Raw genomic sequence first — 27,168 nt, 5'->3', positions numbered from 1 at the left:
GATTATGAGGTTGCTTAGCTGGTATGGATCAGGAGTTGAGCATTGACTCAGGAACCAAGAGGTCATAGGTGTGATTCCTGGTCAGGGCACATGCCCTAATTGCAGGCTCAATCCCCAGTAGGGGGCATATAGGAGGCAGCCAATCAATGATTCTGATCATTGATGTGTCTGTGTATCTCTGCCTCTCCCTTCCTCCCTGAAATCAATAAAAACATATTTTTTTAAAAGTATGAAGTAATTTTTTTAAAAAATACTTCAAACCACACTTCATACACACTAAATACAACATATACTATGTAAGTGTTATTTCCTTGTGCGGCATTCTTCAGGCCAGGTCAGTAGGTGGTTTGTGTTGTTTTGGTCCTCTTAACTTTTCCTCTGTGTGTCTCATTTTATTCAAATCTGATATAATGAAAAATCTAATTTACATGAAAAATAAATTAAGGATTTAACAATTGTCTCTACCAATAAAATCATAAATAGAATTTCTGTAAATTCTGATATCTTTCCTGCATTTTAAATTTTGATTGCATCTGACTACCTTTATTTATGCATTTCCAAGTTTTTAGGAACTGCTATTATAAATACGTAATAAACTTTCCCTAGGCCTCAGTTCTGTGAAACAATTCTTTGAAAAGGTTAGGTGTTTCGCTGTTGACCCTGAATCATTAGTTAATTATGGCTATCATCAGATCTGCTGAAAAAACTTAAGCATAAAGCAAAAGGAAACTGATCTTCTGTATATAATTACTCTAAAAGGAAAGTTCCCAGTGTGGCTTCCCCATGAAGACCCAGTGTGACATTTCCCTGGCTTGTCTCCATGTTCTCTTCACCCCTGAAGAATCTGCATCTTCCTTCACTTTCTTCTGAGACAGATACTTGTGATTCAAGTGCCAGCTCATGGTTATGTTAGAATACAATCCACAGATTATCTTTTTAATCAGAATAGTTTTGTCTAAGAGTTTGATCCTGGCTCAGAGGAGCCAGTTAAATAATGGTTTGAAAATATTTATCACTATTGGTTCACAAATATAGTTTATCCCTTAATTTTTTTATTGTTGTAATGACAATACTATTTTTAGAAAGAAAAAACTACAGTGTGAAACCTCACAACAAAAAGTTAGCCTTCAGATGCAAAGATTCTGTTACATGCATATAAAAGTAGCTTCATTTTACATTCACCTATTAGAAATTGATGTATAATTTCCAGATCTAAACAGTGGTATGCTCTCAATTAATTAGAAACTACTGTATTTATCAATAATTAGTAATCAATATCATTATGGCCTAATATACAATATAGAGTCAGGTGTCATATGTACCCTTTTAGACAAGGTAGAGTCACCCTTTCTTCCTTTGGCATATCCTAAGGAAAAAACTATTCTAACATTCAAATAATTACTCTGGGCCACATAATTTGTGGACTAAACTTTGAAATGAAACACATGATATAGGGAAGGAACATCCTCTTTGTAGTTAAACCTAGTTTCAAATTCCAGCTCTCTCACCACTAGCTGTGTGATCATTATAGATTTCCCAACACCTCTGAGCCTCGGGTTCATCTTCCCAAAGCAGGGATAATGCCCTTTTATGTCATGGAGTTGCTAGGATTACATTTACCAGATACTCACTAGGGTCCAAGCACTGTGCAAAGCTCTGGGGATGCAGAGGAGCTTGTGGTGGCACTGAGTAAGGCATTCCAAGGCTCTAGGTAAGGAAAAGGTAAGGATGAGTGACTCAGCCTCAGCAGTGCAGGTAGATCAGAGGCGCAGGCACTGGAGCGGGCAAGGAGGCACAGTCTGCAGGTTGTGCGAGCCCTCCCAGCCTCCCTTTTCCATTGGACCTCATTAGTATATAGCTACCTCTTAGGTCACAAAGGGAAGGGGCCTTGTAAATGCCAAATGCTAATTTTTATTAGAAACAAGATTTAAAGAAATCAAAACCATTTAGTCCTTTATAGAGGAAAAAAAAGAAAATGTATTTACTATGTTTACTAATCAAAGTGATTGGTAACCATTTAAAGTACTGTTAAAGTGAATACTAGAACATTAGAAATTGACAATCTAGCTTATCAATGACTCTGATAATTTACAAATTGTATGACTATTTCTAAATCCAAATTTTCATAAGCAGTAAACATGTGGCATTATTCGTCCGTCTTGCTGAGAAGGACCCTCTGGATCTTTCTCTTTTTGTTTCTCTCTTCCTTCCTTTCACTGCATTGCCCTAACTGCTTTGCCCTGATCCTGTGCTGGTCACCTTTGCAGTGATTATCAGAGGAGTTGGGGTATGTGTGCAAGGCCTGTTGAATGAATGTGGCAGGGTCTTTGCTTGTTGAAAGCCAAAGTGCCAGTGCTTCTCTCAGCTCCTCAAGGAATGGCACCAGTACACTCAGGGGATGATTGTGACTAATTCCTGACCGGAGCCAGGGAAGAACCAAGGTTTTGATCATGCGATTTCTCATTCCTACTATGCCCAAAGGAACCTGTGCTTGTCGCTGAAAAGATAAATGCCCGCGATTGGAACTAGAGATTACACGAATGCCCTTGAGTGTCATTTACAGTGAAGGCCATACATTATACACAACTGCCTCCCTAGCGGTCAAGCGGATAGTGCTGTGCATCCCCATCATACTGACCAGCAGCCCAGAAACCATCCGTCAGGTGAGGAAGGTGGACATGCAAGTTGATTTCCATTCTCCATGGACAACAGAGAGAGTTACATGCTGTTTCTTTCCCCCCATCGCTCTATAAATGTTAACAGTGGAACAATTTTAAACACCAAAAGGTTGCAAATGCCTTGAACTGAACAACGCATTGCCTTATGAATCTCAGAGCTGCTATGCCATTTCTCGCAGGAACTGCTGGGTCTTCCCAATCACAGTGATTGATTCCAGGGAGTGTAAGAGATACATTTCTAGCAGTGTTCCAAGCTAAGACTGGTAACATTTGGGAGAGAGGATCTTGGAAATTGTGACAAAGATTGATTTGACTGTATAGGTGCCTCACTTTCACTTTTTTAAGTTGTTAAAATCACATATATACGCAGGAAAATATTGTAAGTTCTAAGAGACCGATAAAGTCACTTATGGGGCAGAGAGTGAACGTTAACCCACTGCGCTGCTTAGAGGCACCGCCTTTCAGAGCCCAGGAACACTCAGAGGGCACCTGACCACTCACCCCCCGTGACACTGCTTCGTGGTCCTATTTCAGGGAGAGGGGCACAGTCATATAATGACCTCTGTTTCGTATCATTCTCTTCAGCAGAACATTTTCTCAGCCAGCACTTACAAATATATACAATGTGATTCTTTATGTTGAGAATACAGAAATACTGATTCGCCTTCTGTTTCATCAAAAACGATTTTAACTGTATATTATGCTTTATCATTTATGTTATAAAATATAATACATAAATATATATATGATATTATTATATTATCCTTGTGATGGTTACTTGTATGTAGTTTTCAGTTACTTAATGAACACTCCATTCTTCAAATTGTAAATAGTAAAAGGATTAGGAAGGGATGTTAGCTTTTTTTCCATATCACCATATCCCTTTTGAGTTGTTCTCTATGACCCAGATCTTTCACTTCTCTACTTTCACCTTAAAGTATTTTCCTGTCTGGTGTCAGTGTTGTTTTTTTTCCTCTGCTCAATGAGACGTGCTAAGAGCTCTCTGCAGTTATGAGCATCTCATTAAAATTCGTTCCTTTATAATAGTGAAAAGTGTTATTGGGAATGTTAGGGTTGACATTTGGCTATTACTCATTCACTAGTAGCCCTGCGCACATAGCTCTCTGTGGGGCCTGGCCACTCCGCGCCCGCTGCCCAGAGGCTCTCCGCGGTCCAGAGGCCTATCTGCAGCCGGGCGCGGAATGCTTGTCTCGTCACCACGGCGACAAAGCAAGCATTCTGCCAGGCCGCTCACGCTGCCCGCTCGCAGCAGCCAACCCCCTGTCCCCTGGGACTAGGGGACTCCAGCGGGGCTGAGAGGACTGGGTGCCACCATCTTTGTGATGGAGTGATGGTTAATTTGCATATCACCTTTTTATTAGATAGGATTCTTCATCCAGTCACCAAACATCTATTGAATATTTTTATGTCTAGATCACTGTACTAGGATGATGTGCTGCAGAGGAAAATCCAGGGCACTGAAACAGCATCTGACACAAGGGTGATATCTCAACAAGGGAGTCAGAGTGTGCAATTTCAGCTGCGACCCTAAGGAGAAGTAGCCAGTCAGGAGCTGGAAGACAGGTATAGGCCCACCAAGGAGAGGAGCAACCTATAAAAAAGCCTAAGAGAAGGTAAAGGGAGGCAAACGGTGACCATCCCAGTAAATTCATTTAAAACACACCCATGGTAAATGAGGTTTGACCAGCATGCAGGAGTATTGAATTTATGCATTTAACGCTGCAAGTGAGCATTTTCCTAGGTTAATCATTATGTAAAATGTATGTAAATAGAATAGGAAATGCAAAATGATTTTCATAATTTAGTCTCCATCATTCAGTAGCTCAAACCTAATTAAGTGTGCAATAAATGTTTATTGAATTGAACCTCTTTCTTAGCAGAAGTAATTATCACTGAAACTTTCAGAGGTAAGAAGCTGAAGGTCTAAAACTGCCTTTTAACGGGTCAGAATATCTAGAACAAGAAGGGTTTTAATTTGCATTTTCATCTCTAAATAGAAGTTAAATACATTGACCCTTCCATATAATGCATATGCATAAAAGAATACCCTGCCTTTATCCTTGAATCAATCTCTTCTGTTTTGTTAAATGAGAAGAGAAATTCAGAAAGACTCCTTCAAATAAGCCATTGCTACAAATTCAGATTCCATCAGGAAGGTGACGAGAATCTTGTGTACCTGTACTGACTCCTTTGAAGACCAGCCTTTCTTCTCACCTCTCAGGGTCACTAACCACACCCCCCATTTCTCCTTTACTTTTCATCACCCCTCTGCTCCCTTCATTCTTACTGTTGCTTTTTCAGCTCTCCAGTTCGTGCTCACACTGGGGCTGCAGGGATCTTTTATTCTCTTTAACAGTCCATCAGTTTTACCATTGCCCTTAAGGTAAATCCAGACTCAGACTGCCAATACACTGTGATTATCACTTTAATAGGATCCATGTTCTAACAGTACAGTAACCCATATTTTGACAGTAATTTTTTAATTGATATTTAGGGGGAGAGAGAGAGAGAGAGAGAGAGAGAGGGAATGATTGAAGTGAGAGAGAAACATTGATCAGTCACCTCCCAAACACCCCGACCCAGGATCAAATCCGCAAGCTGGTATGTGTCCTGACCGGGAAATGAACCGGCCACCCTCTAGTGTATGAGATGACACTCCAACCAACTGAGCCATATGCCATCCAGGGCAGCGATAATTTTATGGAAGCAATAATTTTATGCAAGAAATGTGTTTGGTATTAATAATGTATATTCATTCTGTAAAATTAAAGTTTTAGAAGATCTTTTGTTCCATCAAAACACCACTGAGATGAGAAAACATTGGTGATTGGAGTAATTACCAAAAATAGTTCTGCCCTGGGAAATAAGGTGCAGAGATGTTAAGACCATAAAAATGAAACCAACCTCCACATGGAGCTTGGTGAGCCAGCGTTTAAATCCTGGTCCTTACTTTCTCTGTAACCTTGGGCAAGTTGTGTAACTTTTCTGAGTCTCGTTCTCCTCATCAGTTAGATGAGAATAATACTAATACTAGTATCTGCCTTAAAGGGTGGCCAGGAGAATTAATGACATGTAAGAAAGCTGTCAGGACAGCATCAACACAGATACTATCTGGTCACTGTAGGAAAGTATCTTATGTATCATTGACACTATTTAGGACTGTAATGATAAAAACAACTTGTAATCACATGGCGTCTCCTTTCTTCCGTTCGTGTCTCAGGAAATATTCTCAGTTCTAGTACAATATTTCTGAACTTCAGTTATGATCTTCTGAGCCGCTTACGATAGAGAAGTAGTAACTACAGTAATAATCATTGTTGCTTGGATTGAGTAGCTCTAAAGCGCCAGGCCCATGCCTGGTCCTTTAGGAAATGATTTGTGGCCATCCAGAGCAGACGCTTAGTCAGGTGCAGCACCCCATGCACTGATGAAGGAACTCAGACCTGGGGAGGTTAACAGGCATCCTGCTCTGACCCCACAGCTGTGCTCTCTCTGTGCAACCTTACGTGGCCTAGGAGGTCACATTAGCCAGCAGGAGCTGGTTCCCTTCCAGGAGCTGCAAACCATAAGAGCATTTAGCCCAAACCTTTTGGGCTAAATGTTCTTTTGTCACAATTCTTGAACTTTTTGGAAAGGTTCTATCCATGGCTAAAATTGTTAAAGGAAAGGAGGTCTAAATAGCTGACTTCCAACCTAAATTTTTTCCTTTTTTCATTAGGGTACACATAATCACAAAGACCAGAATGTCATTCGGTGGTGAAATTTTAGTTTTATATTACTACATTGGCTTGGGTTTTTATTACTTATTGTAGCTGAGTTGCTATAACGTGCATTAACAAACAGCGCTGAGTCCCTTATTACCATCACTACCTCCCTTCCCCCACCTGATTTTAGGTGAATTTTATTGTATTAAAAAATAATACTCTGGATTCCTTTACTGACAAGAAACAAAGATCATTTTTATTAATGTTGCTTTTAGGATGATAATGTCAGTCATCTCTTTGAAAATTCATTTTGGAAACTAAGTTTGTTCTTCAAGACCCTTCAAAAGAAACTTTAAAAATGGCAGGGGAAGATAATAATAATAGAGTAGATGTATTTGAGCTTTTATACAATGAAACTTAATTTAACTTTCCCTCTAACTCCATTTCAGACTTGCTTTTGTTCATAAAAATACAGTGCATAGCTTTTCTCCTCTGATTTTAAAAAAAAAAATTCTTCCACATAATGTCCTCTGAAGGATTCATTGTATGAGGCCAGAGAACCAGTGTTTATCACCAGGGCAGGTTCACAGGGAGCCCAGACCCCCAAACTCAGGGGCACACCAGCCAGGCCTCCTGTGGAGAAAGCCCAGCAGCGCTGCTGCCTGTGGACAGGGGAGGCAAGAAAGGACCACCTCTCCCAAGAAATAACAAAACACATCTGCAATATTTTGATTTGACCTTAATGATTAAGATGGATATCAAATGAAATGCTAAAATTAAGAAATTATGGATCATTGTATAGAGGAGTTATTACAGGAGGTAGAAAGATGAGTTCACAATTTCCTGACAGAGATTCGGTGAGAGGGAGAGGGGACCAGAGACCAGGACTCGAGTGTTTGCAGGCTGCTCTCCCTGCCCATCCCAACGAGAAGCAATGCCTCCATTCTTGCTCCTCACCTCAGGCATCACAGGTGGAGGTGGGAGTCACCATAACTCCCCCTGGTTCTCTTGCCCTACAGTGTAGTTCTGCCAGGAGCTGGGCAGTATGGAAATTGTGAGGAAAAATCTTGCTACTTTAGGGTTCCTCTTTTGGTTATCCAGGGGCCTGCCAGGACTTCCTGAGCTGACCCTCCCATGACCTTCAGTTTTCTCTGCTATTCATAAAGCATCATCATGGGTTTTTGGAAGCTCAGCTGTTTTGCTGAGTCTGATGGGGAAAACTTGGAACTTGGAGGGGTTTTCTTTGTATAAGTGGTGGAGTGAATCGAAGCTACTTTGGGAATATAAAGACCTTTTAGCGCTAGCTGGTTTGGCTCAATGGATAGAGTGTCAGCCTATGGCCTGAAGGGTCCCAGTTTGGATTCATGTCCAGGGCATGTACCTCAGTTGCAGGCTCAAACCTTGGCCCCAGTCGGGGCATGTGCAGGAGAGACAACCAATTAATGTTTCTCTCTCAGATGTTTCTCTTTCTGTGTCTCTCCCTCTCCCTTCCATTCTCTTTAAAAATCAATGGAAAAATATCCTCAGGTAAGGATTAACAAAAAATAAATAAATAAAATAAAATAAAACCTCTTTATTTATTTAAAGTTGGTGTCTGTAGGCAGTGCAGGAGCAGCCTTCAGATGTTCCCAGCAGTAGGAATGTTTAGGCATGAAGTTCAGGACAGATGTCCTCAATGAAGCTGATGCTGCAAGAGATTTCGTTGTACACATTGACACTCTGCCCGTGTGTCCAGCCACACTTTGTGCAATCTTTTCTGAGATCCTTATCACAATAGTTCTTTGCTTGAGTGACATATTTCTAACACCGTGAGGCTGGGCTACTCAAGGACAAGGACAGTCTGTGCCTTATTCCTCTTTTTATTCTTCCCTGTGTCTGCGCAGGGCTTGATACCTGATAAATAATGTAGAATAGAATGATGGAAGAAACATGAATGAAATAATTTTCATTTGTTGATCTTACAACTTGCCTGATCTTGTACCAGGAGTTATAAAATATTAGACCTGGAAAGGACATTAGTGGTCAGTCGACAATATAGTGGCAAAGCTGGAACCAGTTGCCTGTGGTGTGTGACTCCAGTTCAGCATTCTCTCCACGCACCTGCTTTGGTGCACCTGCCTTTTGATGGTGGCATTTGCATTTCAGCTCACCTGTCCTGCAGTATCACTACTTTTAGGAACGAAAAGATTCTGAATTGAATATAATACAAACATATAATAATTAAGATATGTAATGTGGCTTTAATAGTATTCAATTTCTCTTTTTTATTCAAATCACTAGCACTATTTAAGAGAAAATGCTTTGTGTCAACAATTAAAAGAAAGTAAAATTTTTTAAAAAGAGAAAATGCTTTAATAATAGTAGCTGACCTTGAATTATAATTTTTATGCAATTGTGATGAATAAATTAGGATAAACTTTAGTGAAATAAAATATGCAAAGAAAAATGTCTTTACTTGTTAAAAAGGGGAAAAGTCACTCTTAAAGATGTTCCATTAGGACTAATTTACTAGAAATGTGGTGCCTGTTGTGAAGATTAATAACAGGTGGCCTTTTACGGAGTTTCTCAGCCTGAGTCTAATGTCCTAGTTGCTCTTTTATTATCCCAAACCTCCATAACTAAAGGATTTTTTCTTCCTGCCTTTTGTTCACAATATGGAACTATAATTGAGTTCATATTTCTTGCCCAACCTTTCAGCTATAATTAATATTTTATTATATCAGATTTTATCACTAACTAGCAGAGCAGCAGGATATTGGCCTGCATGCTTCACACACACACACACACACACACTCACTAGTAACTTACAGATGCTAGGCAAGCTCCTTGTGATGAATTATGGCTGAGAGAACATAAAGTATATTTGTGGTGCCCTGCAAATATTCCACAGCAATTTATAGCCAATCATATAAAAAAAAGCAGGACAAAGAGAAATTAAAGTTGCTAACACAGAATATTCAATCCCACAGATCTATTTATGCTGTGTATGCTATGCAGTACCCATTGTCTGTGGAAAATGCGTTATCAGTCCTCGTTTATGGTTCAGTGAACAGGACTATGTTGGGTCAGCCCCTCTCAGCTCCAGTGTTACATGAAGGACTCCAAGGAATCCTACTCATGATAACAAACATAACCTTGTTTCCTAATTATAAACTGGTGGCAAAACTTTTAAAAATTAGTTCAATTGTACCAGGTTTTTGTATTAAATAGGTTGTCATTTCAATAAATGCTGACAGGTTTAGGAATAGAACAAGAAGAAAATAAATTCGGTGTATTACATGGCAGTGAACCTTAATTAAGCATTTATTTCACATGCATTGCATATAGTTTATACTTTCATTTGCCCTCATCCCCAAATATTAATCTTCAGGATGATATTAACACTAATCTCTATTTTTTAGAATAGATGTTTTTTACCAAAAATTGCAAATCATGCTAAAGGTCACTATTAGGTACCAGAAATGAACACTATTCTAAGTCCTTGAAATAGTCAGAAGTTCCCACTGTAAAGTTTTAGCAAAGCAACAACAAAATGGATTACTACTTTCCTCTCTCACTCTGCCACCTGTTTTGTTATCCAGTGGGATAACCCTCCAATAGTTTATGCTGATAATAAGTAGAATAAGTGGATAAGAAAAATAGACTTACAACTAAGGGTTTAATCTGGAAATGAATTAGGACAGAAATTTTTAAGTCAACTTCAAATCTGCAGCAAGCTCTCCCTCAGAGTCTTCAAAGTTTGAAAAGACCAAAAACATTTTACCATATTTGAACTTTCTAGTTTAACAAAGTACATGAAAGATGTTCTTTTCTAGGTTATACTTCATGTGTTATCTATATATATATAAAAGACTAATCGACCTTTCAACCTGTAGCTATGATGTGCACTGACCACCAGGGGGCAGATGCTCAATGCACAGGCATGGAAACATGGAACAGACTGATGAATCTCAGAGGGGAGTGTTGGAGGAGGACAGGAAGAGATTAACCAAAGATCTTATATGCATACTAGAGACCCTGTACACGGATTCGTGCACCAGTGGGGTCCTTCGGCCTGGCCTGCAGGGATTGGGTCAAAACCAGCAGTCCAAATTCCCAAGGGGTCCCAGATTACAAGAGGGCACAGGCCAGGCCAAGGGATCCCACCGATACATGAATCCGTGCACCAGGCCTCTAGTTCTATATAAATAGAGATTGCCTATTCTCCTTGTAGAAGCCTTAAAGTGTTGTTATAGAAAAGCATAGCATAAATTAAACTTTAAGTTAAATTTCATTCCCTAAGAAAGTTATGATATAGTGATGTCACATCTATGGCAGATTTATCTTCACTGTGGGTTGTGCCTTCATATTGCAAATGCCGTAGGAAGATTTTATGTTACTTTAAATTCCAGAATAATGGTGGAACCAGGCTAGGAATGGTGTGACTTTAACAAACAACAGGAGAATGAGTAACATATTAAAAGGATAATAGAATTCTAATTCAGCTCACTAAGCTAGAAATGTCTGCTTGGTTTTTCTTCTTGATGATTTGTGGGGGGTTTTAATCACCTTTTTAAGAAAAAAAAAAAAACATTAAAAAAATCAAACAGTGAGATTTTCAAATCTACTTTTGAGATTACAGTTGTGGTTGCAAAGCTTTTATAAAGTTCATTAGTCAAATGATGGTAATTGTACAAATGAAAAACCTATCAGTCATAAAGTTCTGGCAAGGTACCATTGACCTAGGTGCCAATAATGTGTTAATCTCCATCAGAGAGACAGCAGTGTGTGGCAATTGGTCAGCAGATAAGATTTAGCTATTTTTCATTAGCACTTGAACTTTGATAAAGGGAAATAGAAAAGAGCTTCTTGACCTTTCAGGGCTTAAATTATTAAAGAGCAAATAGATTTGAGGTCGGGATGCTTGCAAATCGAATTTGTCTTGCGAGCAGAGATGAAAAGACATTTTGAGTTTGAAATTGCTCTAGTCAACTTAGTTCTTCCTTTAATATATCTGAAGATGAGTAGATGGTAGCCATTTAAAAAGTAATATATCTGGAATACAGTACATAGTGTAACATACCAGCTGGCTAAAATGGAGGCCCATTACATGATCATTTAATTCCCGAATTTTCATCTGACCTTCATAAAATCATTGCTTAGAAAAATTAATTTTATTCATCCATAGTCTGATGGCATTTAAATTAAAAGACAAAATTTTCTTTTATTAGGGAATGTCAAATGTCATGGTGTTCTAGTTAAAGTAGACCAGGGCCAGGCTCATAGTAGGTGCTCAAAAATAGTTAATACATTAGTAAACAGATACACAGCACACATACTAGCCAAGTTAGGGAAAAGATGATGGAAAGTGAGAGATGGAGGTAAGCAAAGAGGGTAGAGAAAGCAGAGATGCAGCTGTTGATGCTCTCAAGGTTCGTTATTTCATTGTGGGCTGTCCAAGATAAACTTACAATCATACCAGCATCCTCATATCACACAACTTTTCTCATGGAAATCTCCTCTTCTATTAGCTCTTGGGTATTCAGGAAATTAATACAAAATAAACTTAGTATTAAACTGTAGTTAAGCAAAGCATATTTGTGAATTCCAGTGTATTTCCTCCTTACTACTGCATATAATATAGAGAGAATAGAAATTACTTCGGGATTATATTATGCTTTCAGAAATACGTATTTCATGACCACTTCATTCTAAGTGTCATGAGATTCAGAAATGACTAAATCATAGACCTCTTCCTCCAGGAACTTATAAGACTTTTGGAAATATTGATAAAAAGGACACAAATAGCTCTAAGCCTTTACAGAAAACATGTTTCTGGGAGTTTGGCGCAGAGCACGAGTGCATTGAAATGGGGGAAGAGATTGTAAATCCCTGAGAGAGGTCATGAAAGGACCTCAGACTTTTTATGAAGTAAAGTCATCTCCTGTGAGCAACAAAAGATTTCCGTGTGTTGGGAAAAACAGCATTTAAATAACGAACTCAGGTCCAGACCAGGGTGAAGGAATAGAGGAAAGTTGTTTGTGGTAGGAGAATTCCAGACTCGGATCTTTGAAAGGTCCAGAAGTGGCTTTTCAAAAGATTAGCTCTGCTAATCTTTTATCTAGCAGTTAGAATCAGGACGCAGATCCCTGCAGGTTGAGAAGTGAGTGATCACTGTCCCATGTGCCATTGATAAGGTTTCTGGGAGGGAGCAGGAGTTGGAGAAGACACCAGCCTGTCACTGCAGATCCAGGAGTCTCCATCGTGGGAATTGTTAATGACACGATTAGTACAGATGGGGGAAGAAATTGAGGTCAAAGGTATAATTACCATCTATGGCTCCCTTGATTTGATAAATGAGAGAGAATCTCTCTATACAATACCCAAATTGGTTATGGGGAAGTAGAAAATTCCTGTCTTAACCAGGAGTTTTTAGCAGGCCATGCTAGTATGGTCAAGAAATGACATCCACTTAGTTAGCTTTGTGCCCCAAATGAATGAGCACTTCACCTTTGAATTTCAGTTTTCTCATCATAAAATGGGAAAATAAAACCTGCATGTGGGAGCCCTGGCTGGGGAGCTCAGTTGGTTAGAGCATCTCCCATTATGCCAAGGTTGTAGGTTCCATCCCCAGTCAGGGCATATACAAGAATTAACAGATAAATGCATCAATAAGTGAAACAAATTTATGTTTCTCTCGCTCTCTTTCTCTTCCTCTCTCCCCACTTCCTCTCTTTCTCTAAAATCAATAAATAATTTTATAAACTTAAAAAAAAGGTGGCCTACTATTTCTTGTATAGAATTATTCCCCAGGTATATTCATATTTCCACTTCCCAGAAGTTGTTAAAGTGAAATTTTGAAATTCATGTCGTATAGCAAATAAATTGGAAAAACTAACTGGTAGAAGGGGCTAATGCTATCAATTATTTTATTTAATGGCGAATCTATTTGCAAAGCAATTGATTCCTTTGATATATCTTTTTTGTGGTAATAGTTCTTATATGCTGCATAAAAATTAGGAATAAAAAATATAAAATGCACCATAGAAATCCATCTAATTATCTCATTTCATAGGAAAAAAATAAGATCCAAAGAAATTAATTTAAAACCTCAATTGTTGGCAGAATTAGGGTTTGAGCCTAGATTGATGTATATGCCATGGACTGCCACGCAGAGTGCCTGCATGTGGCCTCCCTGGGGTGGGAGGTCCAGGGTCATTGGATCACCTACATGGTGCCTGGCTATTTTTCCCAGCTAGCTTCCCTGAGGAACCAGACTGAAGATTCCTGGCCTTCTCTGACCAAAGCTTGAGATTTACACATTGTCCCTCTGTTATACTCTGTTGGCTGAATGTAGTCATTAAGTTGGCCAACCCAATTCTTGATGGGAGAAATTTCAAAGAATTTGCAGATATATATATATATAGATATATTTTTTAAATCCTCACCTGAGGATATGTTTTATTGTTTTTAGAGAGAAAAGAAGGGAGGGAGGGAGGGAAGGAGGGAGGGAGGGAGGGAGAAATATCGATCAGTTGCCTACCATTTTCTCCCTGATTGGTGATCAAACCTGCAAACTAGGTATGTGCACTGATCAGGAATCAAACCTGCAACCTTTTTGGCAAGGGACGACATAGCAATTAACTGAGCCACTGGCTGAGCTGCAGATATATTTTAAAGTAGCCACATCTGACTGTAGCTGTAAGAAGTCAGGGAGAAGTGGTAAGAAATCAAAGTCCACTGTACCTCTTTTGTGTTCCTTTTGTGTTGGATACATCATGCAGTTAGAATTCTACCACATTTGGTAGAGCATGTTATATAACCAAAAGTATCTGATGTTAGGAAGTGAGAGTTGTATTTATTTATTTTTTTTAAGTTTACATCACTGCTCAGAATTCACTGTATCATTACACTGTAAACATGCTCGACTGTGTTCTGAGCAATCATTTCGATGTTCTACATCTACAACAATTGATTTTTGTTTAGACAGAATTACAAACTGAAGGGCAGCTGCATTGCATTACTCTAATGCGCTAAGTGGTTGTACTTCAGAAACAGGTAATTTCACTGAGTCCAAATTCAGAGTTCACAGGGACGAGAGCCCAAAGAGGGACCTCTCCAGGCCTTCCCAGGCCTGCGGGCATGGTAGGCTTTACTGAGTTCTCAATACTGAGCAACTCCAGCATTACGGCATTGTTCAATGGAGAAGCCCTGCTTCTCTGGTATGGTAAGAAAAAGATACATCTTTTTGCCAGAAGGACTTGAATTGAATTTGGATTCAGTTTTTTTATTTGTTTGTTTTGTTTTGTTTTAATTTATTTGTTGAAGTATTAACATATGTTCCGCCTTTTCCCCCGTTAACCTCCTTCACTCTGCTCCAGCCCCCTTTCCAGCCAGACCTTCACCACACTATTATCGGTGTCCATGGGTTCTGCATATTTGCATACAAGTTCCTTGGTTGATCTCTTGCCCCCTCCCCTCTTCCCTCTGAGATTCATCAGTCTATTGCACCCTGCCATGTCTCTGGATCTATTTTGTTTGTCAGTTTATTTTGTTCATTAGATTCCACATGTAAGTGAGGTCATGTGGTATTTGTCTTTCTCTGACGGGCTTATTGAATTCAGTTTTTGAAAGTTGTTATCAAGGTTTAGTTTTTCTCAGTATTAGAAACTTTTTTTCAACAAAACGCACAATTATTCATCATTCTAGTTAATGTATATATCTTATTAAGTTCGTCCTTTCCAGCTTTTTTCCATTCTCTTCAGGTTACTTCAGAATTCAAAGACATTGGAGGGGCAGGGAAGGGAAGGTGTGAAATCCACTCCTCCATGAGGTATCTATCCTTGCAGACATCTTCGAAGGATGATCATTCCCATCTTATCGTTATATATAATTCAAGTAGCCCTGTTCATCACTTACTCTCGGAAACTGCTTATAACTCCAAGGCCTCGGTGTGTGAAATTCCAATCCCTTTTATCTGCTTTTCGTGTGCCATCTCTTTCCTCTGCCTGAATATGGGAAAGGGCAAAGGAATATAAGAAAATATTGAAGTCAAACCTTAGTTATTAACATGAGTTATTACACATTATATTTTGTGACTTGTTAAAACTTCACATGAATTCATACAAATGTCATTGATGAAAATAATACATTGCCTTTAAAAATAAACTTACAGTTAATATAATTCTGTTTATTAGGTAAACTGGATTAATTGTCTACACCAAGCATGTCAAACTCACGGTTTGTGGGCCGCATGCCTCGTTTATTTGGCCTGTGTTAGCCTTTGAGTTTGAAATGCTTGGTCTACACATTCATCTTTGATCACATGTAAGAAAAGTAGTATTTTAGTGTCCAGCTCCCATAAACAGCAGAGATTGTTATATAAAACTTCAGTAATTATGTGAATTTTGTTTCCCTCAATAGATTGTATTATTTGGGAAGAGAGAGTTCTGTGAGAGATTAAGCACTTTCCCTTTCTCATTGAGCAAGTGTTGTGTGAGTGTCCATTATGTACTAAGCACTTATTATTGGCTATATCCTGTATATTCTTTATTTTGGATATCCTGTCGGTCCACACAATCAGAGGCAAAGGACATAAGCTCAGTTATTATAAAATATCACTGATAATTCTCTTCTTTTTTAGTGTCTACCAAATAGTTGTTGAGGAAGAACGTTCTCGAAGAACTAAAAAGACAACAGAGATCTTAAAGTGCTACCCAGTGCCAATTCACTTCCAGAACGCCTCTATCCTGAACTCACAGTACTACTTTGCTGCAGAATTCCCAGCAAACAGCCTGCAAGCAGCTCAGCCTTTTACTATTGGTGATAACAAGACATACAATGGATATTGGAACACTCCTCTTCTCCCCCATAAAAGCTACAGAATTTATTTCCAAGCTGCTAGTAGAGCCAATGGGGTAAGTTATATAGATGGCTGTTTACGTAGGCTATTTAGGGTTATGAATGTGAACATAGATTAAATAAGAAAGTAGTAAGAAAGAGTTATGCTTTTGTGTGTTTTTATTGAAACAAATGTGGGGTTTTTCCCACTTTTTAAAGTTATTTTTACCTACAGAAATGTATGGAAAGAAATGAATATATTCATATTTGTTTTGGTAAAAAAGAATATATTGTCAACATGATGGTTTTTATTTTCAGATTTTACTTATTATGAAAAGGTGGCTAGTAATTCTGCTTAGCTTACTATTTTACAGGAAAATAGTATAGCTACAACACATACATTCAACTCATTTAAACTTTTGTGAGATTCACAGCATCTGTCTTTTCAGCATATTCTGCCCCGTTTCTTCGAATCCATAAGAGTTTATGCTTCCTATAACTGTGACTAAATTAGGTATCTTTTTTCCAAAGAGAAAACAGCTTTAAAAAGATAAGATGTTAACAAAATAAAGTCTATCGAGTTGTTTTGAAAAGTTTCCCTTTTCTGTTCAGACCAATGTAGAACTCTGGTAAGATAGTAAAGTCTCCTAGAAGGCAGGTTTCCCAGATGTGACAGTGGTTTGCCTCCTGCACAGCAAGGGTCTGGGTGTCCTCCCCGACTTGACATTGCCTGTGAAAACAGAGGACATCTGGGACAGAGATCTCCAGTAGTGCTTGCACAGGGAGCAAGTGAGGGTCTGCAGAAGGAGGCCAGGGGCCACCAGGCAGAGACATTTTGGGGTTGCTCCATGCTCCTTATCTGTGATTAACGCTACTCTAGGACCAATGAGACCTTTCATTAACAGTATTTACATAGAACTGCAGATACTTTCATTTGTTTTAAATAAAACATGAATAGTGATTTCCCCCCTCTTTATTTGACACAGGAAACCAAAATAGACTGTGTTCGAGTGGCCACAAAAGGTAGGTTCAAATTGTGGAATGCTCTCCTAATGTATTTCCTTTAAGATTTTAGAGGGTATTTCAAAACTTCTTGGATTATTAAATTCATTGAAATGTGTGCATGTGTATGTGCATGTAGGTATGTATAGGAACTAATGGCAGTTAATATTAACTGGCAGTTAACATTAACATTAACATTGAAATGCTTCTTAAAATAAGTGGTCCAAGCAGTTTTCAATGGTTATCTTTTTAAAACTTAAAATAAAATTTTATCTGATCTCAGTATACTTCTTAAACCACAGTACCACATGTAGTACTACTGTAACTAGTGACTCTTCATATGCAAAGTAGTAAAATACTGCCTGCCATTTTTAAAGAATTATCTAGTTATAGTGATTCTACAGAGTCTGCATGTTTTTTTTTTTGTTTTGTTTTTGTTTTGTTTTTTTCTGATGATGTGTGTCTCCTTGACACACCAGTAACCAGGTGATATTATTGTGGAACTTCTGTTTCCCATGCCTGGTTCAAATCCTGGAAAATGTGATCAAGGATGAACTATAGAAATGGCTAGGGCCACCACCCAAGCTCACCACACAGCACCTCCTAAACAAGAAAGCCCAGTTGTGTGTGTGCCGGAGCTGTCATGTCCTTGTGTCCACCGTGCAGTGGGATTTTAACCATCACATGTGGCAATGTATGACAACAAAATTTGAGAAATGTAAAATGCTGCATTAAAATGAGGCATTATAAATTAACACTTGTAGTTAAATACACTCCTTCAGACGTTAGAGTAACCAAGTGACAATGAGCACGTTCTGTGTGGTTTAATTTAGGTATGGCAGCAAGAAGGCATCGTGGGTCTGTGGCACTAGATTTACTCACATCATAGGCAGCAGTCACTTGATGAGTTTTGTTGGATAAAAATATATTGTTCTCATTGTTTAACTGTCAGGCAACATAGTTTGAGTATATTATGGATGTCCATCTGCATTTTCAAAATTCTCATTGAATTCTTATTTATGAAGATACATGACTTTTATTCAGCTTGCTTGACAAATATTTCAGGGTTTCATATTATGTTCCAGGCATTATGTGAGGTACTCACCCCATTTATATTTTCTTTGTCCTCATGGGTTCATAGTTTTATTTCTAAGAATCTATATTGATTTTTAAATACTAAATTCTTCATATGTTGTATGTGATTAGTGCCTTTGTTTATAGGAATAAATTAGCAATTAATGAAATTAAAGATATTGATGAGTTTTGTAAACTGTAATATGCTATTAACTATTAACTGTTACAGTATGATAGGGCCCGTGAATGGGGTATTGATGTTCTTAGACCTCCAGGTCATTGCCCATGCTCAAATTACTTTATTGAATGCCATACAGTTGAGGTCTCAAAAAGTAAATCCATTTCCACAGTGCCTAATTTATAATGCCTTATGTTTAACATCAGAGCTAAAAATCACTTTAATACATGTGTCCTCCTTTATTTCTTTAACATTACTGTGAAAAGGACACAAATATTGCTATTTTTATTTTTAAGATGAAAAAAATGTATATTTTTTGAGACAAGTTGACTTACCAAGGTCACTCAGCTAATAACCAATGGTTATGGGCTTGATCCCAAGTGTTTGGACTCCTACCCCTGATGTTCCACTGTAGCTCATGGCTTTCACCCAGCAGATCCTCTCGCCAATTATAGTCTTGCATTGTATAAGTATCTGTCCTCCTCTTTTTTATAATTAAGTCACTGACCAGTTAGTTTACTCTGAAAACAATGAAATATCTGGCATGTTCATCTACATATTTAAATAATTATATAAAGAACACACTAGTAAATATAGAAACCTGAGGATTGCTGTTTTCACAATAGATTGAATTAGTGATTTTGGAGCACTTTCTTCCATCAGCTAGATTTAATCAATATTGTAATTTGTTTTTCAATTCACCAAAGGATGATTAGGCAAATCAGATGACCTGATTGACTAAATAGTCCCTTCTCATATTTTCTGAGCCATTTGCAAAAATTTACACAGCAACAAACTCTATCCAAATAATCTGTTTAGGTGTAGGAGGGAAACAAATTTTAATATTCATTACATGACATTGTCATTTCTAGTCATAAAATCATAATACAGGAGGAAATCTGGGGAGATATTCTTCCAGGCAAAACTACACTATTTGGTACTATTTTATTTTATTAATTTCTACATGTACAGGTGCAGCAACCTCCCTTTCCAGCACAGTTTAATGTTTTACCACCTTCATAATCACATCATTTTTCCTTATTCACACTAAAAAATATTTTGGCAGTGTGGGAAGCATTTCCATCTTGACTGCTTAGTCATAACAGAGAAATAGTCAGGTCTAATAACTTTATTGGCACCATATAATAAAGATGTTTGAAATTTAAAACAATTCAAATAACTAATTTTTTTTTTTTTTTGCCACATATTGCTGACAGTGTGGTGGCTTAATTAAATTTTCAGATACTAAACCATTTTCCCAAGCAATGTTTTGAATTTATAAAGACTTCAATGTTCTCATGAAATAACTATTGACAAGTATCTTTATATTAAAAGTATGGAGGTTGCCCTAGCCGGTTTTGCTCGGTGGATGGAGCGTCGGCCTGTGGACTGAAGGGTCCCAGGTTCAATTCCAGTCAAGGGCACATGCCTGGTTGTGGGCTCGATCCCCAGTGGGGTGCATGCAGGAGGCAGCTGATCAATGATTCTCTCTCATTGTTGATGTTTCTATCTCTCTCTCCCACTTCTTCCTCTCTGAAATCAATAAAAATATATTAAAAGTTAAAAAAAAGTATGGAGGTAGATATTTCTTCACAGGGAACTAATTTATAATTCTAAGTATAGATATGTCTCTTAAAGATATATTTCATACTATTTATAAATGTAATGTTTTGCTTATTTTAATCATATACCAAGGGTGTATTTTGACACTAACCATCTCAAATATAAAGCCTCATGAAAAATAGGCACAGGAAAAAACCTAAGGTATGTTATTTCATATCTTCATGTATGGGAGATTGCCTATATTTTTATGTATCCTTCTTTAATTTATACATCTAGAGTCCTCATAGACATATGTTACTGTATTTTTATTTTTGTCTACTGTAGGCAAACTCATGACAGTATTCTGTCTCTTAAAATAAAAGATAAAGACACCAAACCACAGAATATACATGATGCTTGGATGTTGTCCCCCCAATTATAGGATTCTTTTTTATCTGAACAGTAAACAGTAGCTTTTCTCCTAATTTTTATTTTCCTAATTCTCCTAATTTTTTAAACACATTCACATTTTTATAGTTGGATTCTTTTCCAGACCTTTTGGTTCAACTGTGTGTCTTAGCAATGAGTATGTGTGTTTCCTTTCACTCTTACATACCTTATGGCTGCCTTACGGTAACTGGTAGGTTTGAAATGGTTTTTATGCTAGTTTCGTAAGACTTTGTTGGTGATAAATTCTAAATTGACAAAATACATTTAGAAATCAAAATACATCTTGTTAGAAAATTAGATTATATTAAGTGGGGTATATTCACTCTAATTGATATAACAATCAGTTAAAATGTATACTTTCCATTAATCTTCAATATAATAATATTTTCCATAGCATGGTGCCAGCTGTGTTTCTCCTTGAGAATATAGTCTTTGGGAGTTTTCTTATTATAAATTTATTTTAAAAATTATCTGGATATAAAAAAAAAGTATCTGGGTGCTTAATATGTTAAGTGAAGTATAATCTGAGACTTCCAAGTACAGATACATAAATATGTCACTTTTTAAATTTGGAGGATTTATAGTTCATAAAGGTGTTGAGAATTTTTGTTTGTTTGTGTTTTTAGTGTATAGAGAGTGGGGTTATATATGTTAATTCTTCCATTGCTAAGATTTGACTAACATCATTGTAGCTAGAAATCAAAACAAAAACTGCATGAGAACATATGCTAAATTCTTTCCAAAAGTATTATAATAGTCAGACCATAAACCTTAAATGAAAAGAAAACAAATCATGATTCTAATGTCGTATTTTAAAGTGAATTTTCTGTGCAAAATTCCTTCACTGTTTTTAAGTTTAATATTTTATTTAATTTCCATTTGTACTGGAATGTGCATATGCTTTGCTGGAAGACCTTCAGGAAACTTTGAAGGATTTTCATTGTCCTGATATAATTTCTAACTATATTCAGAAATTTGAATGTTTCTTATTTTAATCACCAGGCTCTTTGAGAAGTTTCTGTGGACTGTTTTTCTGTTCACAGTTTCGTTCAAAGAAATACCGTCCTTTCTAGGCCACAATGCTACCAAATGAAAGTACTCTGACAAGAGAACTGAAAAGAATGTCTGTAGAGATGTAAAGCTAATTAAGATTCCTCTTAATTACTCATATTCAATGAAGGAGAAAACAAATTACATAGTAAGACCACTTACATATGCTAATCTATCACTGAGCTATGGATTTAGAAATAGAAACATAAAAATGACATAGATTTGTCATTCAGCATCTTCTAGAGACAATATTTTCTTTTCTCGATTTGAAATAGTCTTCATAATGTACGTCATCAGTGCATTAGGGCCCCTGGAAAGTTCCTAAGGAAAAACACCTGTTTAACTTTATTGTGTCCTATATTTTGCCCAAATTTATTTGACCCAGATTCATTTTTAAAGGAACATTAGAGTCAGGTAAAACACAGTTGAGCAAATACCAGTTCATCAAATACCAGGAGATCCCACAAAATTCAACTGAAGTGTCACTTTGGAAGTCTGATACACGAACTGTATTTTTTACTCTTCCATGCTTACCTTTGTATTTAAGGGAGACCCTAAATTTATCAGCACCAGAAGTATCTTCAATGCCTACGAATGGGAAATCTCCTGACTTTATTTTACTGAAGTTAGTGATTGTCTTCCTGATACATTCTTATTGATATTCTAAGACAGAGGACAAGAGATTTTTATGTAAAAGGCATATGGTAAATGTTTGAGGCTTGGTGAGTAGATGGTCTCTTTCACAACGGCTCAGCTCTGCCATCGCTGTGCAAGAGCAGCTGTCTGCAGTGCGTAAACAAACATGCCTGTGTTCAATAAAACTTTATTTGCAAAAGCAGGCAGTGGCTAGCTGACCACTATTTTTAAATAATTTCTAACATAATCCAGTTTTCCCTTTTAACTAAAAATAATAATAACAATTGAACCCTTTACAACGCAGGTTAGAAAGATCATATAAAAATTCTTATGATATCTTATCTGTAAGGTACTTTTTCCCATGGGAGTTTTGAGCCTCAGATTACAGTTTGCTTTCCTTTCACTGGTGAAGATATGGCTGCCCAGCATAGCCATTTTCAAATAGCAATTTGTTCATATTGTGTACTTTTATTAGTATTGTAGAGTTGCTTTGTTTTTGTATAAGACAATATAATTTTTCTCAAAAATAGGGTAGGTGCGATTTTCCTGTAGGTAATGAAATACCAACAGGAATGTTGGTTGAACAGCAGTAGTCTATGCCCAAACAAATATTATATGTATAAACTTGAAATTGGTACCAACTTTGTAACGAGTCTGAGAAATAGCATTTTACTGTTCACAATTTATTATATCAGTTTGCAAAATTGCATACTATGTCATATCAAGAAAATTATCTTTGTAATACCCTGGGAGTTCTCTATTCTTTGACCAAACTGTTAGTTTATTCATCTCACTTAGCAAGATTAGAAAGTTTTCATTAATAATGTCTGAGAGCCAATTATACTACTTTTAAACCCAGTTGTGGCAGTTGTCTAGTTATAAGGAGCAGCACTGTTTGAACGATGCAGAGGGATATTTCAAAATATTATGCAGCAGCAGTTTTGGGTTTAATTGTCTGCAGATGGTAGATGATCTATTTTCCTTACTCGCTGCCACATTTCTAATAGCACCCAGGCTGTTCCATGTAAATTAGTAATCTTTCATGTAAGCCCGTCCTTAATTTTTCAGTATTTTTTCTTTGCATCATTTTCCAGCTGTATCATGTTAGAACTGATGTTTTAATTTCTTATTTTTTTAATATCTGTGTGTCATACTGTTAACCATTTAAACACAACTACTGAGCTCTACAGGCAAACCAGAAGTCTGCCTGGTCCACTTCAAGAATATAAATGATTTCTTTGGTCACAAGTTAACCATGACAACTATAGCAAAGGCAGTGGTTAGTTTCTATTTTTCTCACCAATGCTGTGAGATGCATTTTTTCATTCCCTTAATGTGACATAATGAGATTCCTAAATAGAAATGCTCTACATGAAATTTAGTTATCAGAGAAGTTTCTCTACATATTTTTTTTTTAGTGAAAGAGGATAATGTTTTTCACAAAGGTGATTTTAGCAAGAAGAGAAAATATTGTGACTTAAGCAGCAGAATTTTAAATAATCTAATAAATTCAAAAAGCCTAACGTTTAGATCATCAGAATTAGCAACGAATCTTTATACATCATACTCAATAGCAGTTGGAAATAATTGTGCAGTCTAGAGCCTTACTTGGGACCAATGTGTTTGTTTGCACTTACTTATTCAGTTGATCTATCCAAAATCTCAGCCAAAGTTTACAACTGTGTCGTACTTAGAAATCTAACTGCCTGGCTAAAGCTTGTTTAAGGGAAAATAATTCAGAAAATTCAACACCTTGCTATGAGTTGTTTTTTGTTTTTGTTTTTGTTTTTTCTTTCCTTTCCTTCTCTTTTTGTTGTTGTTGGGACAAAGTTGAGACAATGTGATATACTGATCGAGATTCTCCTTGCTAGCCTAGCTTCAGTCTGGCTTTTTCTTCCCTCATGCATGCTGACCTGGGAATCTTCCTTTGCCATAGCTGCGATAATCGTGACTCAGCTTACAACACCTTACATTCGCATCGCCCCTGCTGCAGGCGACGACCAGCTGACAGGTCAGATGTTCAAGTATAGATGAGTCATCTTGCCCATTTCCTGCTCATTTTTCTCAGCTTCGTTTCCCCTCTACATTTCCTCCTTTGCTTAAGGCTTGTTTACAATGTTTCAAACTCTTGGTACAAACATGTGCCCGGATTAAATGAAGTGATGTGCTTGGCCTCTACTCTGTGCACATTATATCCATGCATTAAGCACAACTCCACTGCATGTCTCCATTGTGTGTTTGTCTGTTGGTATGTTCCTCTCTAGCCTAATGTTATATAGAAATGAAATTTGCTGGACTTGCAATAGCAATGACATCAAACAGGATTTCAAACAAAATCCATAAAAATGGATCCACAGTAATCCAAATTAAGCTAAAAAGGTGTTGTGGTTTGAGAGTGAGAGAGGTTCATTTTTCACATTGTAGGGTCTAGTTTGTACACACAGTTAGCAATACACGGGCTTGTCTGCCAGTGTTATGAATTGAAAACCACTCAAAGCTGTTTGGGGTAATGCTGTGCAAATAGCTCATCGTGTACATACAACTGGAGCAGAGCTGGTTGCATTCCTTTTAGATCCTTGTTTCAAAGCTAAGTATTTATATAAAGCAGTGGTGCATCTGCAAGTCAAATGCATGGAATAATTTAGGGAAGTTTTTAAGAAAGCAAATGGCTTAGAGTCATGGAGTTGAACTGTGTGCTTATTTATACCAAGAGAAATCAGTGTGCCCATTCATGCTGCCTCTAAAGGCATGTGGCCATCCGTATAAACTCATATAGGAAAGAAGTCCAGTAAATTACTCCAGACTGAAGGTGAGTGGTCAGAAAACCCCAGAAGACAAACTTTTGTCCTGCAACAAAAGCAAACCATTGTCAAGATTTCTAACATAATTACAAGGGCAGGACCCAAATCCTGGGTTGCAAAGGATCATTGATGTCATAGTTTTGTTGCATGTAGTGTAGGCATGATTAAGGCTGAGTAATAAACACACAACTGCTTTCCATAAAACTGTTTTGTATGTATGAAACTAATGAATATACCCTGATATTTAAGGGGGGGTGGATGTAAAGCTTAACTCATGGCAAAAATTCATAAATGTTTAGGTTCTGTGAGCTTATTAATTTGAAAAGTAATGTGAGACTCAGGGAAATTACAGACTAATCTTTATAAGGTGAAGAAATGTAGGATAACTCCACTTCTTTCTCGGCTGGAATTCTCTCCGTATTTTCTGTCCTCTGTGTCAGGCCTGCAGGCTATAAACTTATTATTAACAGTTCTGCTTCCCCTCCTTTAAAGTTTCCTTTAAGCATATTTCTTTTATTGATTGAAGTTCTGCTTGTTACAGATTCTTTCTTATCCTGAACTTCTGAAGTGTTCTTCCCAGAGGAAGCACTTAAGCGATAGTGTCTTTCTCACCTAAGTCCTCCCCTTTAAGCCCTTTACATTCCAGGACAGGCCCATGGCATGCTGTGTACCGTAGAGTTAGGTGTCAACCTTGAAGGTAATCTGGGTCCTTCAGCAAGTCTGAGCCCATGATGTCTGAGCTGGTACCAGTCTTCCCAGCCAGTCATTAAAAATGGGTTGTCCTCACTATCATAAAATGAGTGCTTATGGGATATATAGCTAAATATCCTCTTTCTCAGGACTTACCTATAATCGGCTGCCTTCAAATTAAGCATGCTGTTTATGAGACGTGATGTAAGTGAAACTTCTGAATATAGCGTTTTCTCTAAAACTTGCATGATTAAGAAGATACCTCATAAATCAGCCTCCTTCATAAGGCTTTTGGGTCCAGGGTGGGTTGTTATTTCGGAACTAGTCTGTGAAGGACACATACAAGCTGAATATATGGCTGCCAATCCTGTACAGGCTGCAGATAATCTCCCTCATTTACTTTGGTTTATTAGGGATTAAAATGATAGAGTGTTAGAATAAGCCTCAAAAACCAGTAAAAAGATGACTTGTTCTTTTTTTCAGTATTTACTGCTGGTTTTAATGATGGTTAATCTTACCCAGATAAATTCAAACTCAGGTAATATTTCTTTTGCATTTTCCATTTGCATCAGCCATCAATTTTGATAGCAGTAACATTCTCTTTTTTAATAGATTTATTCATGAGTCATACTGCAAGCTTGGCACTTAATCCATTCAATCACTGATTTGACATTTATTGAGCACCTTCTGTGTGCCAGGTATAGAGCTTCTATTCTTATAGAGTTTTACTCTGTGGTTGCCCAGTCTCTTGATATCAAGCATATTTGCATCAATAACATCAAAACATACACATCCATATGCTCTTATGAATGAAAAATTACTATTATATTTGTCATGTAGCAGTTAAGAAGAGACAACAGTTATGTAGCTAAGAGGGGGAAAGGACATATATTTCAAAACCTATCTCATTATGTCCAGCAGCTTAGACATGGTCAGTGGGACAGGTCTGAATACTTGACCCATTGAACATTTGTAGTTGTGTTTACTAGATCAACACATTCCATCCTAGAAGCAAATAGGAGATACCTGATGGATACATTCAAAAGTGCCTTCAGCTACTTCTTGTTTTAATTGTGCTGACATCATGCTCCTACAAATGCTATTTGAGGCTATACTTACACTAGGAAACTTTGAAAAGATAGTGAGAACTCTGTAGTTTCTTTTGGCTCAGAATGCAGTCCCTGCTGGTTAGGTTTGCCTTGGTATAGGTGGGACCTCCCTTTCTTGTCTAATACCAAAGAGAACAAGCACCCTGGTGAACTGACCTCAGCACAAAACTGTGCTGGATAAAACAAGAAGTGTTCATAAATATTGGCTGATTTAACTCACTGAATGAAGGCAGCTCAGACTGCAGAATGCTAGCGTGTTTGGTAAGCAGTCCAATCATTGCACTGGGGAGTGTTTCTTAAACTATTTTGTCCTCAAGCAACAGTAAGAATACATCAACAACCAATTCACCCACGCACACACATAAATTTAACTGACAAAAAAAAAGCTTTAGACACTCTACTAGCAGTGCTATT

General features: G+C 37.4%; 1 protein-coding gene across 10 annotated transcripts in view; it reads left to right on the top strand.

Annotated features, from left to right (window-relative positions):
* The window catches only part of PTPRM (protein tyrosine phosphatase receptor type M), a 668,229-nt gene that overhangs the window by 418,863 nt on the left and 222,198 nt on the right, over positions 1-27,168 (top strand). For 6 of the 10 annotated variants that reach the window (XM_080683125.1, XM_080683122.1, XM_080683123.1 and 3 more), the window contains 3 exons: positions 16,026-16,299; positions 17,209-17,245; positions 24,091-24,165. In XM_080683125.1, coding sequence (XP_080539251.1) covers positions 16,026-16,299; positions 17,209-17,245; positions 24,091-24,165 — 386 coding nt within the window. The remainder of the gene's footprint in view (positions 1-16,025; positions 16,300-17,208; positions 17,246-24,090; positions 24,166-27,168) is intronic. The other 4 variants (XM_080683128.1, XM_080683126.1, XM_080683127.1 and 1 more) reach the window with 1 other exon arrangement.

Source organism: Plecotus auritus (genome assembly GCF_963455305.1).
Source record: "Plecotus auritus genome assembly, chromosome: 8".
Classification (NCBI taxonomy): Eukaryota; Metazoa; Chordata; class Mammalia; order Chiroptera; family Vespertilionidae; genus Plecotus; species Plecotus auritus.
Note: the sequence above shows the minus strand (reverse complement) of the source record. Positions and strands in the feature narration are given on the sequence as shown.